Here is a 24800-nt window from a genome sequence, read left to right as displayed (position 1 = left end):
CTCCAAGTGTGATGTAGAGACTGGAACTGTACACAGTGCTCCAAGTGTGATGTAGAGACTGGAACTGTACACAGTGTTCCAAGTGTGATGTAGAGACCGGAACTGTACACAGTGCTCCAAGTGTGATGTGGAGAATGGAACTGTACACAGTGCTCCAAGTGTGATGTAGAGACTGGAACTGTACACAGTGCTCCAAGTGTGATGTAGAGACTGGAACTGTACACAGTGCTCCAAGTGTGATGTAGAGACTGGAACTGTACACAGTGCTCCAAGTGTGATGTAGAGACTGGAACTGTACACAGTGTTCCAAGTGTGATGTAGAGACCGGAACTGTACACAGTGCTCCAAGTGTGATGTAGAGACCGGAACTGTACACAATGCTCTGAAATGTGTATATGCTAGTTGTTATTACCTAACAGTGTGCGTAGACACTGCGGCCTCTTGTGTTCGGGCAGGTGAACTCCCAGGAAGTAGACGGGCACTCCGGACAGGGCAATGCCCACCCCAATCAGAGAGTTGATGGTGTCGCTGTAGAGGGGCACTGCCACCAGGAAGATGGTACAGAGGCAGAACACAATGGGGAAAAAAAGGCTGAGCTGTGGGAGGAAGCAAAGAAAGAAAATAAAAACATGGAACATTAGGGACTGTAAGTGTGGGTCTACCAAGCTGAATAGCCACAGTTATGTTTTATAAAATCTACATCCACACATTCGAGAAAGGAAGTCTGACATGACCCCCTGGCATCTCAAAGCACTGCACAGCCAATGAGGTGCCCTTTTTTGTTGGTCTAGTCACTGTTGTAGGCGAAGGCGGGAGCTTATTTGTGCTCAGCAAGATCCCGCAAACAGCAATGACCTGATATTGTGTTTTTTTCTTTCGTGATGTCAGTTGTGCGATAAATATTGGACGTAGGAAACTGGGATGAATTGTCCTGTTCTTCTTCCAATGGCAGCCCTGGGATCTTTTACATCCCATCTGAGAGTGCAGTTGGGGGCCTGGGTTAACGTCTCTTCCCCAAAGATGTCAATTCCAAAAGTGCAGCGCCCCCTCAGGACTGGCATTGGTGTATGTCAGCCTGGGACTATGGGGCTCGAGTCTCTGGAGTGGATCTTGAAGCTTATCCCCTTCGGGACATCTCACACCAACCCCCGCCTCCCCCTCTCCTTCATCCAGCAGCCTCCTTCAAAACTACCTCTCCAAAAGCACCCCTCGTCCACAACTTGTGAAAGTGCCTCTGTATTTTGTCAAATATATTTTTTGAGGATTCATTTTTGAAAGATTGAAGAAATGTTAAGCTTTGGAGTTTTCAAAGAGGGTCATGTAAAGGCCGCTTGACTTTGAAAAAGCAGTCCCTGGAAATGTTTTTTAAAAGGGTCACTGAGAGGTCTTGTGAGGAAAACAAACCTTTCCAGGAAACCACCTGACGTCCAGCTCAATAAACAACAGAGAACTTTGGACATCTGGAGAAGTTGTTTACGAAGAAGTGACAGGTCAAGATTGACTTCCTGTGGTCAGTTTTGCTTTTGAATTGTTTTGAGTTGGGGTTGAACTCTATAAAAAGGGAGAGAACTTTCAACGAGAGAGGAGACTTCCCAAGGAAGGAGAGAAGACCACAACCCAGTTCAGTTTTCCAGCACCTCTCTAAAAGACCCTGCGAAGTCTACTATGTCAACTCATCTCGTCTCCTGTCTTTGAAGAAAAGCCTGCTAAATTAATTCTCAATGCCGCCTGAAAAGAACTGTTCTAAAAGATCCCAGTGACCCATCTACATGTACTTGGAGGCCAGACTGTATGCCACTTTCTTCAAGAATGAGCAGGTATTCAGCCCAAGTGTTTTTTGTCTGTAATAAAGCTCTAAAAGCAAAATCTCTGGTTAACCGTTGTGTGTGTGTATGTGCGTGTCTGTGTAAGGGGACTAAGGTAAAAAGAGAACATTAATATTTCAATCTGTGTGTCTGTGTATACTTCATTACTGGTTAAGACTGGTTATAATAAACTGATAATTTGGTTATTCCTTAAAGAAACCTGGTTGGTGCGTTTTATTCTGAAGCTTTCTGTAGTCGATCATCCCCAGCGGCATTCGATTGCGGACTTGATGTGGCCAAATGTACCCCTGCCCGGGGTTGGGGGGTGGGGTGTGGGGATGTGGTGTGGGGAGGTATGGGATTGAAACTACGTCTAACGTTTAAAACTTCAGCTCTGCGGCCTTCTCTCAGGTCTCCAGTGACGGTGGGACCCACGGCAGCCTGCCATTGGCCACTGGCTGCAGCCAATCCAGGCTCACAGCATTAAAGGCTAGAGGGTGGGCGGGGCTGTCGGAGCTGATAGGCTGATACAGTTTTCCTTAGCATCACAATACAGATGTCAGTATTAATAGCTTTGTAGGATGACAAGGGGTGACAGAGGCTAACCCACGGGATCATTGTTCTTATTCTGAACAACACAAAGAACAAGCAAGTTGCACATCTATATACTTACCAGTAGGATGTCCACGGGGGAGCACAATCCAGAATCATAGGAATAGGAGGAGGCCATTCAGTGGGAGCATGGCTGATCTGTGATCAGACTCCATATACCCACCTTTTCAGGGAAGCAAGAGACTAACACAGTTTCAGAAGCACCGCAGGGTTTGTGTATGAATTCCAACTAGTTTGCAGCCAACCTGCCTATGTTTCAGCTGTTAGAGTGTGATGTTTATAACCAGGTAAGTTGTCTTATCGTCCACAGATCAGTGGGAATCCATTGGCTCAAAATTACGAGGGGTTTGGATAAAGTAACTAAGGAGAAAGTGTTTCCACAGGAGATCGGGTCTGTAAACATATTTATGATGATTGGCAAAAGAACCACACGGGAGATAAGGGGAATTTTCTTTCGATGCAGCAAATTATTGTGATCTGGAACGTGCTGCCTGAAAGGGTGGAGGAACACAGGAACAGGACTAGGCCGTTCAGCCCATCGAGCCTGCTCCGCTATTCAATATGATCATGGCTGAACATCCACTTCAATGCCTTTTTCCCACACTATCCCTTCATGTCATTGGTATTTAGAAATCTGTCAATCTCTATTTTAAACATACTCAATGACTGAGCTTCCACAGCCCTCTGGGGTAGAGAATTCCAAAGATTCACAACCCTCTGTGTAAATAAATTTCTCCACATCTCTGTCCTAAGTGACTTCCCCCTTATTTTTAAATTGTTTCCCCTGGTTCTAGACTCCCCAACCAGGGGAAACATCTTAGCTGCATCTACCCTGTCTATCCCTTTAGGTATTTTGTAGGTTTCAATGAGATCACCCCTCATTCTTCGAAACTCTAGAGAATACAGGCTCTGTATTTCCCCAATCTCTCTTCATAGGACAGTCCTGCCTCCCAGGGAACAAGTCTGGAGAATCTTTGTTGTACTCTCTCTGTGGCAATAATATCCTTGTACTCCAGGTGCGGTCTAACCAAGGTTCTATACAATTGAAGCAAGACTTCACTACTCCTGTACTCAAATCCTCTTGCGATAAAGGCTAACATACCATTAGCCTTCCTGATTGCTTGTTACACCTGCATGTTAGCTTTCAGTGACTTATTGACAAGGACACCCAGGTCCCTTTGTACATCTACACTTTCTAATCTCTCACCATTTAAGAAATACTCTGCACATCTGTTCCTCCTACCAAAGTGGATAACCTCACATTTTTCCACATTATATTCCATCTGCCACGTTCTTGCCCACTCACTAAGTCTGTCCAAATCCCCTTGAGGCCACTTTGCATCTTCCTCACAACACACATTCCCACCTAGTTTTGTGTCATTCACAAACGTGGGAATATTATATTTGGTGAAGAGCTGGGGCCCAAGTACTGATCCCTGCGGTACCCCACTAGTCAATAGGAACTTTCAAAAGGGAATTGGAGATATACTTGATGGGGAAAAAAATTATGATGGTGGAATTGGATAGCTCTTTCCAAGAGCCAGCACAAGCATGATGGGCCAAATGGCCTCCTTCTGTGCTGTATGGGCCCTGGTGGTGAGGATTCAGTGTTCTCGCCGTCGCAGTCCAGGATCAATTCCCGGTCAGGGTATTATGTTCAGTTCTGACAAAAGGACATTGGACTGAAACGTTAACCCTAGTACTCTCTCCGTAGATTTCCCTGATCTGCTGAGTGTTTCATGCATTTCCTGTTTTTATTATCCAATTTCACTGCTTGGGGAGTATCGGATATAGCTTAAAAATTAGAGACAGACTTCTCATGAGGGAAATTAGGAAACACTTCCACATGCAAAGGATACTGGAAGTTTGGAACTCTCATCCACAAACAGCAATTGATGCTGGGCCAATTGTTAATCTTAAATCTGAGATTGATCGATACTTTTAATCTAAAGGGATTAAGGGATATGGGGCAAAGTCGGGTATATGGAGTTAGATCACAGATCAGCCATGATCGCATTGAATGGCAGAACAAGTCCGAAGGGCTGAATGGCCTCCTCCTGTTCCTATGTTCCTATAATTCTAGATTGTACACCCAATGGACTTCCTATTGGCGAGTATATAGATTTGCAAATTGCATTGATCGGAATAAAAGCAATGAGCTGTTTCACCTCCAGGTCTCTCATATTTGGAATGATCTTCTCAGTTGATAGATCATGAAGTGTTCAGAGGTAGCTCGAACTGCCAGAATCTGCCAACGTACCTTCAGTGGTCTGGGGCGGTTGGGTTGTTTCCAACGGAGATACAGCTGGCCTGCGATTGACAGCCCCACGAACAGCCAGTAGCTGAAGCTGTAGTAGTTGATGAGCTGAAAGATATCTTCAACGCAGAGATAGACACAGGCCATGATGCCCTGTGGATGGGAAGTCATCTCATCAAGCTCTATCCCTTCAAAACACTCCCAGGACAGGTACATCATGGGATTAGATACAAAGTAAAGCTCTATTTACATTATCCCCATCAAACACTCCCAGGACAGGTACATCACGGGGTTAGATACAGAGAGCTCCCTCTACACTGTCCCATCAAACACTCCCAGGACAGGTAAAGCACGGGGTTAGATACAGAGAGCTCCCTCTACACTGTCCCATCAAACACTCCCAGGACAGGTAAAGCACGGGGTTAGATACAGAGTAAAGCTCCCTCTACACTGTCCCATCAAACACTCCCAGGACAGGTACATCACGGGGTTAGATACAGAGTAAAGCTCCCTCTACACTGTCCCATCAAACACTCCCAGGACAGGTAAAGCACGGGGTTAGATACAGAGTAAAGCTCCCTCTACACTGTCCCATCAAACACTCCCAGGACAGGTAAAGCACGGGGTTAGATAGAGTAAAGCTCCCTCTACACTCTCCCCATCAAACACTCCCAGGACAGGTACAGCACTGGGATTGGCTGCCCACTGATTTGGGAGCCTGAGTGCATCAACGAGGTGCAGCTGACAGTGCCGGTGGCAGTTGGAGGTTGCAGAGGTGGAGAGAGGAGCTACACTGAGCAAGGGAAGGCTTCTACAAACAAGCAGAGGAAAACTCCAACAACAATCACCTTTAAAAGAGAAGAAAGTGACATTCTTTTTTTGTTGGAAACAAGGCTTTGTCTGGAGGTGGGTGCTGAACACCAGTAATTTACTTTGGACTGTTGGGGGAGGAACAAGTGGCTGGAACAACAAGGGGTGGGGCTGCCAATTCAGCAGGAATCTGTGCTGCTGCAAAAGCACGCAGGGAAGCTCCCTCCCCACCCCAATTGCCAAGCCTGGGTCAGCTGAAGCTGCCCAGCTAAACAGACGGAAGGGGATAGATAGTGCCTGGGCAGCTTCAGCTGACCCAGGTGAAGACGACTCCCCCAACAAGAAGACCGGAAGACCAACTTCAAAGACTCTTTGTTTTAAGTGTACTGTGAGCACCACCTCCAGAAAGCAAGTCATCCCTTCCAGCCTGCCTTTGCCTCTCCTCTCTTACCTCAGCCTCTCCACTAACCTGTTGTTTGTTTGTTTGTCTTTTCAAATTTTTCTGTGAATCTGTTATTTAGTGTGCAAGTCCACAATTTGGGGTGGGTTTAGCTCTTGGACCCATGGCAAGCCCTTCATCACCGGTGGCGGGGCCCTCTACTACCTACGCAGCTGCAGCTTCTGTGGCTGCCCACATGGCCCCGTCACCCTTTAAATTATTGACATGCAGCCATGGGGTGAAGAGCTATCCCCACCCCAACATGTCTATTGAGGCCTGCGTTAAGGCAATGGCCGTGGTTGTCGGCCCCTCGGCCATTGTTGCGGCCTCAAAGATGTATGGGAAGGCTGTGTTCTTTTTGAAGACCGAGCGGGCGGTGTCCCTGGCCCTGAGTAAAGGGCTCACTGTGGGGGGGACCTTCCTGCCAGTGGACCCTCTGGGGGCCACTGCGCATCGGATAATGTTGTCCAACGTCCCACCCTTCATTCCCAGTGAGCTCCTCCTCCCCCACCTGCACCATCTGGGGGAGGTGAGGTCGGGGATCACCCCAGTCCGGCTTGGTCTTCGGGAGCACAGCCTCCAACATGTCTACTCCTTCCGCCGCCAGTTATTTATGCAGCTGGCGCGGGAGGAGGACACGGAGGGCCAATTTAATGTGGAGTTCCAGGGGACGGCCTACCGCGTCTTTTGGACCTCGGACGGGGCGCGGTGCCACGTCTGCAAGGGGGTGGGGCATGTTCGGAAGAACTGCCCCAACCTCCCGGCCGCCAGCTCCACCTCGGCGGCCCAGAGTGGTTCCACAGCACCTCCTCCCACTCCCCCCGCACATCCAACAGACACCGCTCAGTCGGTTCCGGAGGCTGTGGTTTTCACAGCCTCTGGCGGGGAGGGGAGCGTCCGTCCGAGCGGATGGAAGACGCGGGGAAAAAAGAAACATCGTGAGGCGCGTCCCCTGGACACTTTGACTCAACCTGAGCCTGAGCTCAGCCCAAAGCCCATTCCCATGGAATCCACCTGTCCCAGGGCTGGGCTCAGGCCCAGGGTGACTAAAAAAGGAAAAAAGGGTGCGGAGGCAGAGGCCTCTGATGACATGGAGGTCTCTGAGTCTCCGCGCCCAAGTGCGAAAAAGAGGAGAAGGCACCCCTCCACAGAAATAACACAGGGCCCTGAGGTGCAGGGCCCATCTGTTGGAGGGGAGCTGCCTCCTGTTTCTGGTCCTCAGGTGCCCCCTACCGCCACCACCAAGGCTGCAAAGTCCGGGCAGGTGCTCCCTATTCCTCAGGATGGAGGGGAGGGGATGGCCCCGGTACATGAGGCCCCTCCTGAAGGAGTAAGTGGGGCCCTGCTTGTGGTGGGGGAGCCTGGGGAAACCGTCCATTCCGCCACTGCTACTGGGTCGGGTGCCCTGAATGAAGGGGAGGGCGAGGCCCCAGAGGGTCGGGCCTCCCAGCCGGAGTCCACCACCAACCAGGAGACACCCGACCCAGTTATAACTGAGAATGCTGCCCCATCTGCTGGGCCTGTGGGTGCTGGCGGAGCGGGAGATGGCCTCCTCTCGCCGCCTCCAGTCTCGGCTCCGGCTGGTTTCCCGGAGTCCGGAACTTCTGTCTCCCCTGGACCAGTCATTGGCCTGGGGATGGAGGTGGAGGGGGGTCCTGAACCGCTGGTGCCTACAGGCTCCAGTTTCACAATAGAACCCAGAGAGGACTCCTCCGCCATCGATCCTGGGGGTGGGATCGTGACGGAGGCGGGACCAGCTGGTGCGGCCGGGACGTCCGCCCCACAGTGTGTGGTGGATGTGTCGGCCGCTGGCGGTGACGACCCGGAGGAGGATGGGGATTCGGTGCGGGGCACGGAGGATGATCTTGATTCCATCGCCAGTGAGGTGGTGGAGTCCCTCGTGCCTCCCACCGAATCTCCTCTCATCCCCACGGCGGAACTCCGGGATTTCCTCGCGGCTTGCAGGGGTTGCCGCAATAAAGTTCAGCTGGCCCTCGACCGTTGGTCGAATCTGGCGCTGATCATCCAGTCCGTCCGTGCCGCCCTTAAGATAGCGGGCAAGCGCGCGGACGTGAAACTGGTTGAGAGGCGCCGTTTTAATGTGTTCCTCAATGGGTTGCTGGGGGAGTGGAGGGCCAGGTGCACTTCCACTCCCTCCTCACAGTGAGCTGTTGGTGACGGGTTTTAAGTACCTTTGACATGAAGATAACCATAGCCAGCCTCAACATCAACGGCAGCAGAGGGGCTCACCGCAGATTTCACAATCTCTCAGTCCTTAGGGAAGGGAGATACGCGGTGAGCTTTCTGCAGGAAACCCACACCGTTCCGGGAGACGAAGCCACCTGGCTCCTGGAGTGGCAGGGTGGGGTCTACATGAGTCACCTCACCCCTATTTCTAGTGGGGTGGCTATCTTGTTGGCCCCGACTTTTCAGCCGGAGATCTTGGGGGTCAAGGAGCTAGTGCCGGGCCGCTTGCTCCACCTCGCCGTTCGCCTGGGTAGCGTGCCGCTCCACTTTGTGAACGTGTACGCGCCCAGGCCCGGCGCGTTGCAAGCGCGCTTCTTTGAAGAAGTGTCCGCTCTCTTGAGCTCCATCGATAGCGGCGAGTGCATCATCCTCGGGGGGGATTTTAACTGCACCCTCGAGGTGGGGGATCGCTCCGGTCCCCAGCGCGGCCAAGCGTCGGTGGAGAAGTTGAGGGGACTGATCAGCTCCCTTAACTTGGTGGACGTCTGGCGGAATCTCCATCCCGACTCCAGCGCCTTCACGTGGAGGTCTGGAGGAGGGGGGTCGCGAATCGACCGCCTCTACATTTCGCAGGCGTACGTCTCCCGCGTTTCGGCGGCCTCCATGCGGCTGGTGCCGTGCTCGGACCACCGCCTGGTGTGGGCGGAGTTCACTCCGCTCCGCACGCGGGCGGGGTCCGCGTACTGGCACTTTAACAACCGGCTGCTGGAGGACGTGCGATTTCGGGACTCGTTCTGTCGATTCTGGGCCGACTGGAGAAGGAAGCAGGGGGGCTTCCCCTCCTTGAGGCTATGGTGGGATGTGGGCAAGACTCACATCCGCGTCTTCTGTCAGGAGTACGCGAAGGGGTCGACCAAGAGGCGGGAAGCCGAGATCGGGCGCCTTGAGAGGGAGGTGCTCGACTTGGAGTCCCGCCTCGGTCATGCCGTCGCGGACCCGGCCCTGTGGCAGGCGTACAAAGAGAAGAAGGGCGCGCTGAGGAACCTGCAGCTCATAGGGTCCCGAGGCGCGTACGTGAGGTCGCGGATCCAGATCCTGGAAGATTTGGACCGCGCCTCACCCTTCTTCTACTCGCTGGAAAAATGGCGGGGGGTCCGTAAGCAGCTCGTCGAGCTGCTGGCCGACGACGGATCCTCCATCACGGATCCGGAGGGAATGGGCCTCCTGGTCCGGACGTATTACAGTGCGTTGTTCTCTCCGGATCCGTCCAGCGAGGATGCGCGCAGAATTTTGTGGGAGGACCTGCCGCAGGTCAGCCCGGAGGGCGCCGAAGGATTGGAGGCTCCGCTCACGTTGGCGGAGCTGACTGGCGCCCTCCACCAGCTCTCGAGGGGCAAATCCCCAGGGCTGGATGGGTTGACCGTGGAGTTCCTCAGGGCGTTCTGGGACGTCCTGGGGGACGATTACGCGCGGGTCCTGGGGGAAAGCCTGGCGACCGGGGAGATCCCCTCTCGTGGCGCAGGGCGGTCATCGTCCTGCTGCCGAAGAGGGGCGATCTCCGCCTGCTTAAAAACTGGCGTCCGGTCTCCCTCCTCAGCACGGATTATAAGATCTTTGCCCGGGCTATGTCTACCCGCCTGGGCTCCGTGCTGGCCCACATGATCCACCCCGACCAGTCCTACACGGTCCCGGGCCGGTCCATCCAGGACAACATCCACCTGGTCCGGGACCTGATCCATCTTTCCCAGAGGACTGGTCAGTCGGTCGCCTTTCTCTCCCTCGATCAGGAGAAGGCGTTCGACAGGGTGGATCACGATTACCTTTTCGGGACTCTGCGCGCTTTCGGACTCGGGCCGCATTTCGTGGCCCGGGTCCGACTTTTATACGCCGCCGCAGAGTGTCTAGTCAAAGTTAACGGGTCCTTGACGGCGCCCCTTCGATTTGGGAGAGGAGTGCGTCAGGGATGCCCCATGTCCGGCCAATTGTATACCATCTGCGTGGAGCCCTTCCTGTGCCTGCTTCGCCGGAGGTTGACGGGATTGGCTCTGCGCGAGCCGGCCATGCGGGTCGTCCTCTCGGCTTACGCCGACGACGTGCTCCTCGCAATCACAGATCCCGTTGACTTGCGGAGGATGCGCGACTGCCAGCAGACCTTTTCTGCCGCGTCCTCCGCGAGGATCAATTGGGAGAAATGTTCCGGACTCCTGGTTGGTCAGTGGCGGGTGGACTCCCTGCCGGAGGAGATGACACCTTTTGCGTGGAGCACCACGCACCTCCTCTATCTGGGAGTCCACCTTAGCCCCGCTGAGGAAGCCTGGCCGGCAAACTGGCAGGAGTTGGAGGCGAAAGTCACCGCTCGGCTGGGGCGCTGGACAGGACTGCTCCGAGTGCTTTCCTACAGGGGCCGAGCGTTGGTCATAAACCAACTGGTGGCCTCCATGCTGTGGTACCGGTTGGTCACTTTGGCCCCGCCCCCTGTATTTGCCACCAAGATCCAGAAGAAACTCGTCGATTTCTTCTGGGGCAAGAGGAAACACTGGGTCTCTGCCGCGGTCCTGAGTCTCCCAATCGAGGAGGGCGGTCAGTCGCTGGTGTGCGTCCGCACCCAGGCTGCGACTCTCCGCCTTCGGACCCTGCAGAGATACCTGTACGTCGAGCGTCCTCCCAGATGGTGTGCGCTGGCGACGTATTTTTTCCGCCAGTGTCACTGCCTTCAAGACGACACGCAGCTCCCGGTGGAGTCCGTTAGCCGCGCCTCTCTGAGGGAGTTGCCTGTCTTTTACCGGGATCTTTTCCGAGTCTGGAACATGGTCGCCTCCAGTCAGGGCGCTCCCCCGCCGGCGGAGGAGAGTGCCTCGGCTGTCCGGGCGGCCGACTCCGGGGACGGTCCGGCGGGCGGAGGAGTAGCCGAAACCCCCGGGACGCCCCTCACTGCGGGTGGCGAGGGGGCTCGGGAGTGCGGAGCGATCCCGGCCGAGCTGACCCCCGCTGGGCCGGAACTGCTCATCGGACCCAGGCCCCGAAACCCTCCTCGGGAGCCGGTCCCGCACAACCCGAGCCGCCTCTCGGGAATGCCCTCCGTGCCATTCCAATCGGCGCGGAGGGGTTTCCTGTACGGGCTGCTCCTGCACACTTTCCACTTCCTCGCCCTCGTCAGCCGGCCGGACACGCCCTGGCGGTCCGCGTTGCCAACTGGCGGCGAGGGGAAACCCCGATGGAGGTCTCTCTACGCGGGAGTCTTCCCCCTTTACATCGGGGACCTGGGGTGGAGGGTGCTGCACAGAGCAGTCCCGTGCAATAGGCTTTTAAGTAGGTTCACGGACTCCCAGGCCAGCTGTACTTTCTGCGGCCTGGACGAGTCCGTGTTCCACATTTATACGGAGTGTGCGAGGTTGCAGCCCCTATTTGAGTATCTGAAGGGGCTGCTCCTCAAATTCTGGCTGCACTTCAGTCCCACGCTCCTGATCTTTGGGCACCCGGTGCGGAGGGGCTTGGGCCGGGAGGAGGATCTCCTCGTCGGTCTGCTCCTGGGCCTGGCCAAGGTGGCAATTCACAGGTCCAGGTTGCGGGCCGTCGGGGGGTCCGTCCTCCCCGATTGCCTGCCCCTCTTCCGCGGTCACGTTCGCGCCCGGGTGTCCCTGGAAAAGGAGCATGCGGTGTCAGTCGGTACGCTTGAGGCCTTCCGCGACCGGTGGGCACCGCAGGGACTGGAGTGCATCGTCGACGCCGAGAATGGCATTTTAATTTGAGTTTTTTGTTTATTTATCTGTTTTAATAAAGTTATTTTAAAACTGTAAATATGTACATAAAGGGGGCCTGAGGGATAAAGGCCCCCTCGATGTGAAAAATATAAAAGGGGCCTGGGGTATAAAGGTCACCTTGTGGGAAAAAAAAAGAAAAAAAAAAACGGGGTTATATACAGAGTAAAGCTCCCTCTATACTGTCCCCATCAAACACTCCCAGGACAGGTAAAGCACGGGGTTAGATAATTTGCAGCCCCATTCTCACTGAAACATTTCAGAGAAGTCGGTGATTGAGATGGAGATATTTGGCCATGGGAGTGTTGGCAGTGTGTGTGTCCCTCCTGTTGATCAGGACAGCTCCTGCCGCTGACCTTTGACCGCTCCCTGCACTATGAAAGATGTTCCCTGTCTGCTTTGGCCGCACTCTGTCTTGTAGGAGGAGGAGGATGAAGAGGGGGAGGTGGGGGGAGGTGGAAGGTGAGGAAGGGGAAACTGATAACCCCACAGTCAGTCTCTGTGACAAGTTACTCACGTTGAAGAGGAGAGCAGGCACTGGTGTGAACCGCTCCACGTGGATCATGCTGAGCGTGTCTGGCAGATGACCTTCCCGTGACCCCACGAAAAAGAGCCTGTGGGTCAGAGGCAGAAACATAGTCATTCCAGTGGTGGGACTGGGCTGGAGTGGGGGCTGCTCAGGACCATCCAGGTCAAGGCTTCAACCTTTATCCCACCATTGACTGAAATTAGCAGAACTCTAATATTACACCCTGGGGGTCACTATAGCAATTCAATTCCATCTTTCCTCAATAATATATCAATTCCAAGGATCATGGTCATGGGTGACCTTGATCTCCACAACTAGGGCAACAAGCTGGCTGGCCTCCCCTGTTCCTAATGATCATACTAGACTCGTGGGGCTGAATGGCCTCCTGTTCCTAATGATCCTACTAGACTCGAAGGGCTGACAGGCCTCCTCTTCTTCATGATCACACTAGACTCGAGGGGCTGAATAGCCTCCTGTTCCTAATGATCCTACTAGACTCGAGGGGCTGACAGGCCTCCTCTTCTTAATGATCATACTAGTCTTGAGGGGCTAAATGGCCTCCTGTTCCTAATGGTACTACTAGACTCGAGGGGCTGAATGGCCTCCCCTGTTCTTAATGATCCTACGAGACTCGAGGGGCTGAATGGCCTCCCCTGTTTTTAATGATCATACTAGACTCATGGGGCTGAATGGCCTCCCCTGTTTTTAATGATCCTACTAGACACGAGGGGCTGAATGGCCTCCTCCTGTTCCTAATGATCATACTAGACTCGAGGGGCCGAATAGTCTCCTGTTCCTAATGATCATACAAGACTCGAGGGGCTGAATGGCCTCCTGTTCCTAATGATCCTACTAGACTCGAGGGGCTGAATGGCCTCCTGTTCCTAATGATCATACTAGACTCGAGGGGCTGAATGGCCTCCTGTTCCTAATGATCATACGAGACTCGAGGGGCTGAATGGCCTCCTGTTCCTAATGATCATACTAGACTCGAGGGGCTGAATGGCCTCCTGTTCCTAATGATCATACTCGATGCGAGGGGCTGAATAGCCTCCTGTTCCTAATGATCATACTAGATGCGAGGGGCTGAATAGTCTCCTATTCCTAATGATCATACTAGACTCGAGGGGCTGAATGGCCTCCTGTTCCTAATGATCATACTAGATGCGAGGGGCTGAATAGTCTCCTGTTCCTAATGATCATACTAGACTCGAGGGGCTGAATGGCCTCCTCCTGTTCCTAATGATCATACTAGACGCGAGGGGCTGAATGGCCTCCTCCTGCTTCTAATGATCCTACTAGAGGCGAGGGGCTGAATAGCCTCCTGTTCCTAATGATCATACTAGATGCGAGGGGCTGAATAGCCTCCTGTTCCTCATGATCATACTAGACTCGAGGGGCTGAATGGCCTCCTCCTGTTCCTAATGATCATACTAGACGCGAGGGGCTGAATGGCCTCCTCCTGTTCCCAATGTTCCTGACCAGAATTTTACCGTTGTGTAATTTGCAACACTTTCTTTTCCACCTGTCTTGCGATCAGGGAGAAAGCCGTCTGATTATTTACTGCACCAACCTTTTCCGATTTCTCCATCTGGAAAACTAAATCTCGCTACAGACAAGTGGCAGACGGAATTTAATAGACAGGTGTGAGGTGATGCATTTTGGCAGAAGGAATCGGGAGAGGCATTATACACTTCATGACACAGTTCTAAAGAATGTGGAGGGACAGAGGGACGTCGGGGTGATGGTGCATCGATCTTTGGATGTGGCAGGACATATTGAGAGAGTGGTTCGTAAAGCAGATGGGTTCTTGGGCTTCATAAATAGAGGCATTGAATATAAAAGCAGGGAAGTTATTCTGAACCTTTATAAAGCTCTGGTTGGGCCATACGAACATAGATGCAAAGATACATACATACGAACATACAAATTAGGAGCAGGAGAAGGCCACTCGGCCCCTCGAGCCATCTCCACCATTCAATAAGATCATGGCTTATCTGATTGTAACCTCAACTCCACATTCCTGCCTACCCCTGATAACCTTTCACCCCCTTGTTTATCAAGAATCTATCTACCTCTGCCTTAAAAATATTCAAAGACTCTGCTTTCACTGCCTTTTGAGGAAGAGAATTCCAAAGACTCACAACCCTCAGAGAAAAAAATTCCCCTCATCTCTGTCTGAAATGGGTCTCTCCTTATTTTTAAATAGTTACCCCTAGTTTGAGATTCTCCCACAAGGGGAAACATCCTTTCCACATGCACCCTGTCAAGATCCCTCAGGATCTTATATGTTTCAATCAAGTGGCCTCCCACTCTTCTAAATTCCAGCGGATAGAAGCCTAGTCTGTCCAAACTTTCCTCGTAAGACAACCCGCCCGTTCCAGGTATTAGTCTAGTAAACCTTCTCTGAACTGCCTCCAGTGCATTTACATCCTTCCTTAAATAAGGAGACCAGTACTGTACACAGTACTCCAGATGTGGTCTCACCAATGCCCTGTATAGCTGAAGCATGACCTCCCTACTTTATCCTTCAATTCTCCTCACAATAGACGATAACATTCTATTAGCTTTCCTAATTACTTGCTGTACCTGCATACTAACCTTTTGCGATTCATGCACTAGGACACCCAGATCCCTCTGCATCGCAGAGCTCTGCAATCTCTCACCTTTTAGAAAATGTGTTTCTTTATTATTCTTCCTGCCAAAGTGGACAATTTCCCACTTTCCCACATTATACTCCATTTTCCAGGTCTTTGCTCACTCACTTAACCTATCTATATCCCTTTGTAGCCCCCTTATGTCCTCTTCACAACTTACTTTCCTGCCTAGGGCGGCTAGTTTTGTCAGCCGGCAGGGACACGATGGGCTGAATGGCCTCCTTCTGTGCTGTAATTTTTCTATGGTTCTGTCTTTGTGTCATCAGCAAATTTAGCAACCTTACCTTTGGTCCCTTCATCCAAGTCATTTGTATAAATTGTAAAAAGATGAGACCCCAGCACAGGTCCCTGTGGCACACAATTGGTTATATCTTGCCAACCAGAAAATGACCCATTTATGCCTACTCTCTGTTTCCTGTTAGCCAGCCAATCTTCTATCCATGCCAATATGTTACCCCCTACACCATGAACTTTTATTTTCTGCAATAACCTTTGTTGTGACACTTTATCAAATGCCTTCTGGAAATCTAAGTACAATACATCTACCGGTTCCCCTTTATCCACAGCACATGTTACTTCTTCAAAGAACTCCAATAAATTGGTTAAACATGACTTCCCTTTCACAAAACCCTGTTGACGCGGCCTGATTTACCTCGAATTTTTCTAAGTGCCCTGCTATAACATCTTTAATTATAGCTTCTAACAGTTTCCCTGTGACAGATATTAAGCTAACTAGCCTGTAGTTTCCTGCTTTCTGTCTCCCTCCCTTTTAGAAGAAAGGAGTTGCATTGGCTATTTTGGAGTATTGCGTCCAGTTCTGTTCACCACACTTTAGGAAGGATGTGAGGGTCCTTGAGAGGGTGTAGAGGAGATTTACCAGAATGGTTCCAGGGATGAGGGATTTTAGTTACAAGGTGAGGTTGGAAAAGCTGGGGTTGTTCTCCCTGCAGTAAAGGAGATTGAGGGGAGATTTGACAGAGCTGTACAAGATTGTGACAGGTTAGACAAGGAAAAACTGTTCCCGTTAACTAATGATACAAGGACTGGGGGACACAGATTTAAGATTTTGGGCAAGAGGTGCAGGGGAAATGTGAGGAAGAACCTTTTCACGAAGCCAGGGTGTTAAATTTGAACAAAGGAAATTATGAAGGTATGAGGGGCAAATTGGCTGAGGTGGATTGGGAAAATAATTCTCCATTCTTTCAAGGCACAAAAACCCCAAAAGTAAAAACAGTCAACCATGGATAACAAAGGAAGTTAAGGATTGTATAAGATTAAAAGAAAAGTCCTATAAAGTTGCCAGGAATGGTAGTAACCCTGAGGATTGGGAGGGTTTTAGAATACACCAAAGGAGGATGAAGAAACTGATAAAGAAAGGGAGAATAGAATATGAATGTAAGCTAGCAAAAAATATGAAACCGGATTGTAAAAGCTTCTACAGGTACGTAAAAAGGAACTGTTTGACAAATGTGGGTTTATTACAGGCAGAGTCTGGAGAATTTATAATGGGGAATAATGACATGGCAGAGAAGTTAATGTTACTTTGTGTTTGTCTTCACTGAGGAAGAGACAAGAAATTTCATAGAATTAGAGATCCAAGGGATTAGGGGGAATGAGGAATTGAAGGAAATTAGTATTAGTAAGAAGGTTGTATTGGAGAAATTAATGGGGCTGAAGGTTGATCAGTCCCCGGGACCTGATATTCTACATCCCAGAGTGTTGAAAGAGGTAGCTATGGAGATAGTGGATGCATTGGTGATCATCTTTCAAAATTCTATAGATTCTGGAACTGTTCCTGCAGATTGAAAGGTCGCAAATGTCATCCCACTATTTGAGAAGTGAGGGAAGGAGAAAATGGGAACAACAGACCTGTTAGCCTTACATCAGTAGGAGGGAAAATGCTAGAATCTATTATACATAATGTGATAACTGGACAGTTATAACATATGGTAAGTCTGGGTGTAGTCAACATGGATTTATTAAGGGGAAATAATGGTTGACAAACCTGATTGAGTTTTTTGAGTCTGTAACTAGCAGAATGGATAAGAGGAAATGTTGATGTGATTTTCAGAAGGCTTTCGATAAAATCCCCCACAGGAGGTTGTTTCGCAAAATTAAAGCACATGGGATAGGAGGTGATATACTGGCATGGATTAAGGATTGATTAACAGGCAGAAAACAGAGAGTAGGAATAAACAGGTCATTCCCATGTTGGCAGGTTGTGACTTGTGGGGTACTACAAGGATCAGTACTTGGGGCCCCAGCTATTCACAATATATATCAATGATTTGGATGGGGGGACCAAATGTAGTATTTCCAAGCTGGCGGATGACACAAAACTAGGTGGGAATGTGTGTTGTGAGGAAGATGCAAAGTGGCTGCAAGTGGATTTGGACAGACTTAATGAGTGGGCAAGAACGTGGCAGGTGGAATATAATGTGGAAAAATGTGAGGCTATCCACTTTGGTAGGAGGAACAGATGTGCAGAGTATTTCTTAAATGGTAAGAGATTAGAAAGTGTAGATGTACAAAGGGACCTAGGTGTCCTTGTCAATAAGTCACTGAAAGCTAACATGCAGGTGTAACAAGCAATTAGGAAGGCTAATGGTATGTTAGTCTTCATCGCAAGAGGATTTGAGTACAGGAGGAGGGAAGTCTTGCTTCAATTGTATAGAACCTTGGTTCGACTGCACCTGGAATAGTGAGTGCAGTTTTGGTCCCCTTACCTTAAGAAGAATATTATTGCCGTAGAGGGAGTGCAACAAAGATTCACTAGACTTGTTCCCGGGATGGTGGGATTGTCTTATGGAGAGAGATTGTGGAAACTGGGCCTGTATTCTCTAGAGTTTCGAAGAATGAGAGGTGATCTCATTGAAACCTACAAATTACCGAAAGAGATAGACAGGGTAGATGCAGGTAAGATGTTCCCCCTGGTTGGGGAGTCTAGAAACAGGGGACACAATTTCAAAATGAGGGGGAAGCCACTAAGGACAGAGATGAGGCGAAATTTCTTTACTCAGAGGGTTGTGAATCTTTGGAATTCTCTACCCCAGTGGGCTGTGGAAGCTCAGTCATTGAGTATGTTTAAAGCAGAGATTGACAGATTTCTAAACACCAAACACATAAAGGGGATATGAGGATAGTGTGGGGAAAAGGCATTGAAGTGGATGATCAGCCATGACTGTATTGAATGGCGGGGCAGGCATGATGGGCTGAATGGCCTACTCCTGCTCTGACGTTCCTATGAGTGGTAATGACCTGGAACTCGCTGCCCATGAGGGTGTTGGAAGGGGCGACAATCAATGATTTCAGAAGAGAACTGGATGGGCACTTGAAGGAAATAAACTTGCAGGACGACAGCAATGGAGCGAGGCAGTGGGACTGACTGCATTGATCCGCGGAGAGCTGGCACGGACTCGACGGGCTGAACGGCCTCCTGTAGTGCCGTAAATGACTCCCAGTGGTTGTGACCTCCGATTGGGACGTCAAAGGATTGGCAGTGGGGAGTTATACGGTCCGGACTAACCTGGAGGCAGCGAGGATTGAGGCATTAAGTCCGCCGAAACAGGACAGGGCAACAGCCACCATGATAGTCCAGTTGAAGATTCCAAAGACCTGGTCAGCAAATGTCTGAAAAAGAAAGAAATTGACAACAGAAGAGAAGGGAGGTGATTTTGGGAGGGGAACTGGGATGATACAGACTATGACAAACCCACCCCTGTCCCATTCAGGATGTTCTCGCACTGCTGAATGGGTTGGGGGATTGCAGGGGGATGCATTGGGGAGTGGGCTCACTCAATTTTAAAATGTTCACCCTCGTGTTCACTTCCTTTTATCACCTCTCCTCTCCCTTTGTGTGTCATCATCCACCCCCCCCCCCTCCCCTCCCCCCTCCACCACTCCTCCACCAGTCATGTAACCTCCGAGGTATCTGCGCTCCTCCAATTCTGGCCTCTTGAGCCCTCCCCCGATTTGAACGGCTCCACAATTGGCGGCCGTGTCTTCGGCTGCCTGGACCCTAAGTTCTGGCATTGCCCCCCCCTTTCCCCCTGCTAAACATCTCTGCCTCGCTAGCTTTTAAAAGGGAATTAAGAGTCATTTACAGCACAGAAGGAGGCCGTTCAGCCCATCGAGTCCGTGCCAGCTCTCTGCGGATCAATGCAGTCAGTCCCACTCCCTCGTCACTGGGTCACTGAGCTGAAACGTTAACTCTGCTTCTCTCTCCACAGATGCTGCCAGACCTGCGGAGAATTTCCAGCATTTCTTGGTTTTATTTCAGATTTCCAGCATCTGCAGTATTTTGCTTTTATTCTCTCTATCTACTCTGTCCAGACCCCTCATGATTTTGAATATCTCTATCAAATCACCTCTCAGCCTTCTCTTCTCCAAGGAAAACAGTCCTAACTTCTCCAATCTATCTTCATAACTGAAATTCCTCATCCTTGGAACCATTCTCGTGAATCTTTTCGGTACTCTCTCTAATGCCTTCACACCCTTTCGAAAGTGTGGTGTCCAGAACTGGACACAATACTCCAGCTGAGGCCGAACTGGTGTTTTTTTACAAGTTCAACATAACCTCCTTGCTCTTGTACTCTATGTCCCTATTAATAAAGCCCAAGGTACTGTGTGCTTTATTAACCGCTCTTTCTGCCACCTTCAATGACTTATGCACATATCCACCAGGTCCCTCTGCTCCTGCACCCCTGTTAGAATTGTACCCTTTATTCTATATTGTCTCTCCATGTTCTTCCTACCAAAATGAATCACCTCACATTTCTCTGCATTGAACTTCATCTGCCACCTGTCTGCCCATTTCACCAACTTGTCTATGTCCTTTTGAAGTTCGACACTATCCTCCTCTCAGTTCACAATGCTTTCAAGTTTCTGTCCTTCAGCCAATATTTTATCCAATTAGACACTGATCCTCCTATTCCATGAGCCTCAATTTTGTTAACCAGCCTTTTATGCGGTACTTTATCAAACGCTTTCTTAAAATCCATCGAAACAACATCCACCGCATTCCCTTCATCAACCTTCTCTGTTGCTTCATCAAAAAATTCAATTCCATTAGTCAAGCATGGTCTGCCTTTTACAAATGCATGCTGGTTATCTGTAATTAACTCAAACCTCTCCAAGTGCCTGTTGATATTTTCCCTTACCCAATTCCCTGACCCAATTCCCTGACCCAATTCCCTGACCCAATTCCCTGACCCAATTCCCTGACCCAATACCCTGACCCAATACCCTGACCCAATACCCTGACCCAATTCCCTGACCCAATACCCTGACCCAATACCCTGACCCAATACCCTGACCCAATACCCTGACCCAATTCCCTGACCCAATACCCTGACCCAATACCCTGACCCAATACCCTGACCCAATACCCTGACCCAATTCCCTGACCCAATACCCTGACCCAATACCCTGACCCAATACCCTGACCCAATTCCCTGACCCAATACCCTGACCCAATACCCTGACCCAATACCCTGACCCAATTCCCTGACCCAATTCCCTGACCCACCACTGATGTTAAACTAACTGTCCTGTAGTTACGAGGAATGTCCTTACACCCTTTCTTGAATAAGGGCAGTCACTCTCCAACCTCTGGCACCTCCCCCATATCCAGGAAGATTGGAAGATTATGGCAAGCCCTTCTGCTATCTCCATCTCACTTCCTTCAGTAATCTGGAATGTAAGTCATCCGAACCAGGTGACTTTTCTACTCTTAAGTATAGCCAGCCTTTTTAGTACCTCCCCCTTTCAATTTTTACCCTATCCATTGCCTCTCTCTGCTTCATTGATATTTTGTCAGCCTCCATTTCCTCATTGAACACTGATGCAAAGTACTCATTAAATATATAAAAACAAGAAATGCTGGAAATACTCAGCAGATCTGGCAGCATCTATTGATAGAGAAGCAGGGTTAATGTTTCAGGACAGTGACCCTTCTTCAGAACTGAACTGAAACGTTAACTCTGCTTCTCTCTCCACAGATGCTGCCAGACCTGCTGAGTATTTCCAGCATTTCTTGTTTTTATTTCAGATTTCCAGCATCTGCAGTATTTTGTTTTTATTTATTATTACTCATTAAGTATATTAGCCTTGCTATGTGTCTCTAAGCATATATTACCCTCTCTGTCCCTAACAGGCCCCACTCCTCCCCTTACTACCCACTTACTATTTACATGCGGTAGAAGATCTTTGGGTTCCCTTTTATGCCGACTGCTGTTCTACTTTCACATTCTCTCTTTGCCAGTCTTATTTTCCTCTTCACCTCCCCTCTCAGCTGATTGGACCTGGCCTGGTTCTCACTTACTGAATTCACCTGACATGCATCATACACCCTCTTGTTTGTTTGTTTCACCATCATCTCTATCTCCCTCGTCAACCAAGGAGCCCTGTTTTTGGTTCCCCTACCTTTCATCCTTGTTGTAATGTTCCTGGCCTGTATCTGAAGCATCTCTTCCTTAAAACAAACCCATTGTTCCGATACAGCTCTTCCTGCCACTCTTTGGTACCATTCAAACCTGGCCAGATCCCATCTCATCGCGTTGAAATTAGCCCACTTCCAATCTAAACATTCTACCTTATTTTCTTCGATTTCTGTATTACTAGTCTATATGATGATCGCTCTTACCCAAGTGCTCCCCCATGGACACTTGGTCCACTTGGCCCACCTCATTTCTCAGCACCAGATCCAGCAATTGAATTAATTCTTGAACGGGAAAGAAAAATTGCAGGCTTATGAGGAAAGAGTGGGGCAGAGGGACGAACTGGATTGTTCTTTGAAAAAGCAAGTTCAGAGTCAATGGGCTGAATGGCCTCCGACTGAGATGTAATTTGCTATACTTCAAGAGGACGGATTAATTCAGAGAGGGCGATGATAGCGTTTCAAATCCATTAACCATCTTGTGCGCTTTCTGGATCATCGAGCTGACTGGGGTAAGGGGGAGGGGTGCGGTGAAGGGGGAATTGAAGCCTCCTATGCAGACTCACCACTGCCACTGCATCACTGGCCAGAACCTCGTGGAAATCCAGCACTGTGTAGTAGGCCACATTGGTCAAGATGTAGATGATGGTGACAATAGGCATGGAAATGGCAATGGCCAATGGCAGGTTCCTAGAAACCAACCCAACACAGGATTCAATTATTAGATACAGAGTAAAGCTCCCTCCACACTGTCCCCATCAAAACAAAACAGGGTTAGATACAGAGTAAAGCTCCCTCCACACTGTCCCCATCAAAACAAAACGGGGTTAGATACAGAGTAAAGCTCCCTCCACACTGTCCCCATCAAAACAAAACGGGGTTAGATACAGAGTAAAGCTCCCTCCACACTGTCCCCATCAAACACTCCCAGGACAGGTACAGTACGGGGTTAGATATAGAGTAAAGCTCCCTCTACACTGTCCCCATCAAACATTCCCAGGACAGGTACAGTACGGGGTTAGATACAGAGTAAAGCTCCCTCTACACGGTTCCCATCAAACATTCCCAGGACAGGTACAGTACGGGGTTAGATATAGAGTAAAGCTCCCTCTACACTGTCCCCATCAAACATTCCCAGGACAGGGACAGCACGGGGTTAGATACAGAGTAAAGCTCCCTCGACACTGTCCCATCAAACACTCCCAGGACAGGTACAGTACGGGGGTTAGATACAGAGTAAAGCTCCCTCGACACTGTCCCCATCAAACACTCCCAGGACAGGTACAGTACGGGGGTTAGATACAGAGTAAAGCTCCCTCTACACTGTCCCCATCAAACACTCCCAGGACAGGTACAGCATGGGGGTTAGATACAGAGTAAAGCTCCCTCTACACTGTCCCCATCAAACATTCCCAGGACAGGTACAGTACGGGGGTTAGATACAGAGTAAAGCTCCCTCGACACTGTACTATCTCTGAATCTGTGTGAGGCTCAGCTTTGTCTGGATCGCCCCTTTATCCACCTGCTGACAGGAGGTGGGGTGTCCGTCTGTGGTCAACCTGTTCCCAAGTGCTCCTGACCGATTTGTTGTGAACTCCTGACCCCTGACCCCTTCGACCCCTATGCCCCCCCTCCCTTCCCATGATGTGACGCACCTGGTTGGGTTTTTGATCTCCTCCGTCACGAAGTTGAGGGTATCCCAGCCGGAATAGGAGAAGAGGGCTGAGTAAAGGGCCAGTGCGACATCACCCGGATGCCAGGAGGAGCCGGCAAAGGAATTGTCAAAGTTTTGTGTCTGTCCTGAAATAGGGAATGAACGACTTGAGGTTAGTGAGACACCTCCTCCTCACTGATCATGGGGGTGGAGGATCCATTCAGAGAATAGCAGCAGTATAGTGGGTAGGGGATGGTGACAGGGAGAGACACTGCTAGAGAGACATAGTAAAGGACTGGGGGAGGGAGGGGAGGCAAACGGTGTGTCAGAGTCAGAGAATGATTACAGTACAGACGGAGGCCATTCGTCCCATTGTGTCTGTGCTGGCTCTCAGCAAGAACAACTCACCTAATCTTTCTCCCCCTGTCTCCTCCCCGTAGCCCTGCAAATCTTCTCTCTTCAGATTATTATCCAATTCCCTTTTGAATGTTTCAATTGAATCCGCCTCCACCACGTTCTCAGGCAGTGCATTCCAGACCTTAACCACTCGCTGTGTGAAAAAGTTTTTCCCCATGTCACTTTTGCTTCTCTTACCAAATACTTTCAATCTGTGCCCTCTCGTTCTCGATCCTTTCACGAGTGGGAACAATTTCTCTCTATTTACTCTGTCCAGACCCCTCATGATTTTGAATACCTCCATCAAATCGCCTCTCAGCCTTCTCTTCTCCAAGGAAAATAGTCCTAACTTCTCCAATCTATCTTCATAACTGAACATAGGGGGCGGCACAGTGGTGCAGTGGTTAGCACCGCAGCCTCACAGCTCCAGTGACCCGGGTTCAATTCTGGGTACTGCCTGTGTGGAGTTTGCAAGTTCTCCCTGTGTCTGTGTGGGTTTCCTCCGGGTGCTCCGGTTTCCTCCCACAGCCAAAAGACTTGCAGGTTGATAGGTAAATTGGCCATTATAAATTGCCCCTAGTATAGGTAGGTGGTAGGGAAATATAGGGACAGATGGGGATGTGGTAGGAATACGGAATTAGTGTAGGATTAGTATAAATGGGTGGTTAATGGTCGGCACAGACTCGGTGGGCCGAAGGGCCTGTTTCAGTGTTGTATCTCTAAATCTAAAAATCTAAAATTCCTCATTCCTGGAACCATTCTCCTGAATCTTTTCTGTACTCTCTCCAATGCCCTCACATCCTTTCGAAAGTGTGGTGCCCAGAACTGGACACAATTCTCCAGCTGAGGCCGAACTAGTGTTTTATACAAGTTCAACATAACTTCCTTACTCTTGTACACTATGTCCCTATTAATAAAGCCCAGGATACTGTGTGCTTTATTAACTGCTCTCTCAACCTGTCCTGTCACCTTCAATGACTTATGCACGTATACACCCAGGTCTCTCTGCTCCTGCACCCCCTTTAGAATTGTACCCTTTATTTTATATTTCACTCCGTGTTCTTCCTACCAAAATGAATCACCTTACACTTTTCTGAGTTAAATTTCATCTGCCACCAGCCTGTCTGTCCTCCTTCAATCTATCACTAACCTCCTCACAGTTCACAACACTTCCAAGTTTTGTGTCATCTTCACACTTTGAAATTGTGCCCTGTCCACCCAAGTCCAGGTCATTAATGTAAATCAGGAAAAGCAGTGGTC

At 50.0% G+C, this 24800-nt stretch overlaps 1 protein-coding gene across 3 annotated transcripts in view; it reads right to left on the bottom strand.

Annotated features, from left to right (window-relative positions):
* Positions 1-24800, bottom strand: part of LOC137348913 (Y+L amino acid transporter 2-like) — a 72616-nt gene that overhangs the window by 12554 nt on the left and 35262 nt on the right. For all 3 annotated transcript variants that reach the window (XM_068014144.1, XM_068014143.1, XM_068014145.1), the window contains 6 exons: positions 23146-23290; positions 22057-22180; positions 18581-18684; positions 12386-12482; positions 4678-4827; positions 413-596 (listed from right to left, as the gene is read on the bottom strand). In XM_068014144.1, coding sequence (XP_067870245.1) covers positions 413-596; positions 4678-4827; positions 12386-12482; positions 18581-18684; positions 22057-22180; positions 23146-23290 — 804 coding nt within the window. The remainder of the gene's footprint in view (positions 1-412; positions 597-4677; positions 4828-12385; positions 12483-18580; positions 18685-22056; positions 22181-23145; positions 23291-24800) is intronic.

This window comes from Heterodontus francisci, chromosome 34, assembly GCF_036365525.1.
Source record: "Heterodontus francisci isolate sHetFra1 chromosome 34, sHetFra1.hap1, whole genome shotgun sequence".
NCBI classification, from domain to species: Eukaryota; Metazoa; Chordata; class Chondrichthyes; order Heterodontiformes; family Heterodontidae; genus Heterodontus; species Heterodontus francisci.
This window is presented reverse-complemented; position numbering and strand designations above follow the sequence as displayed.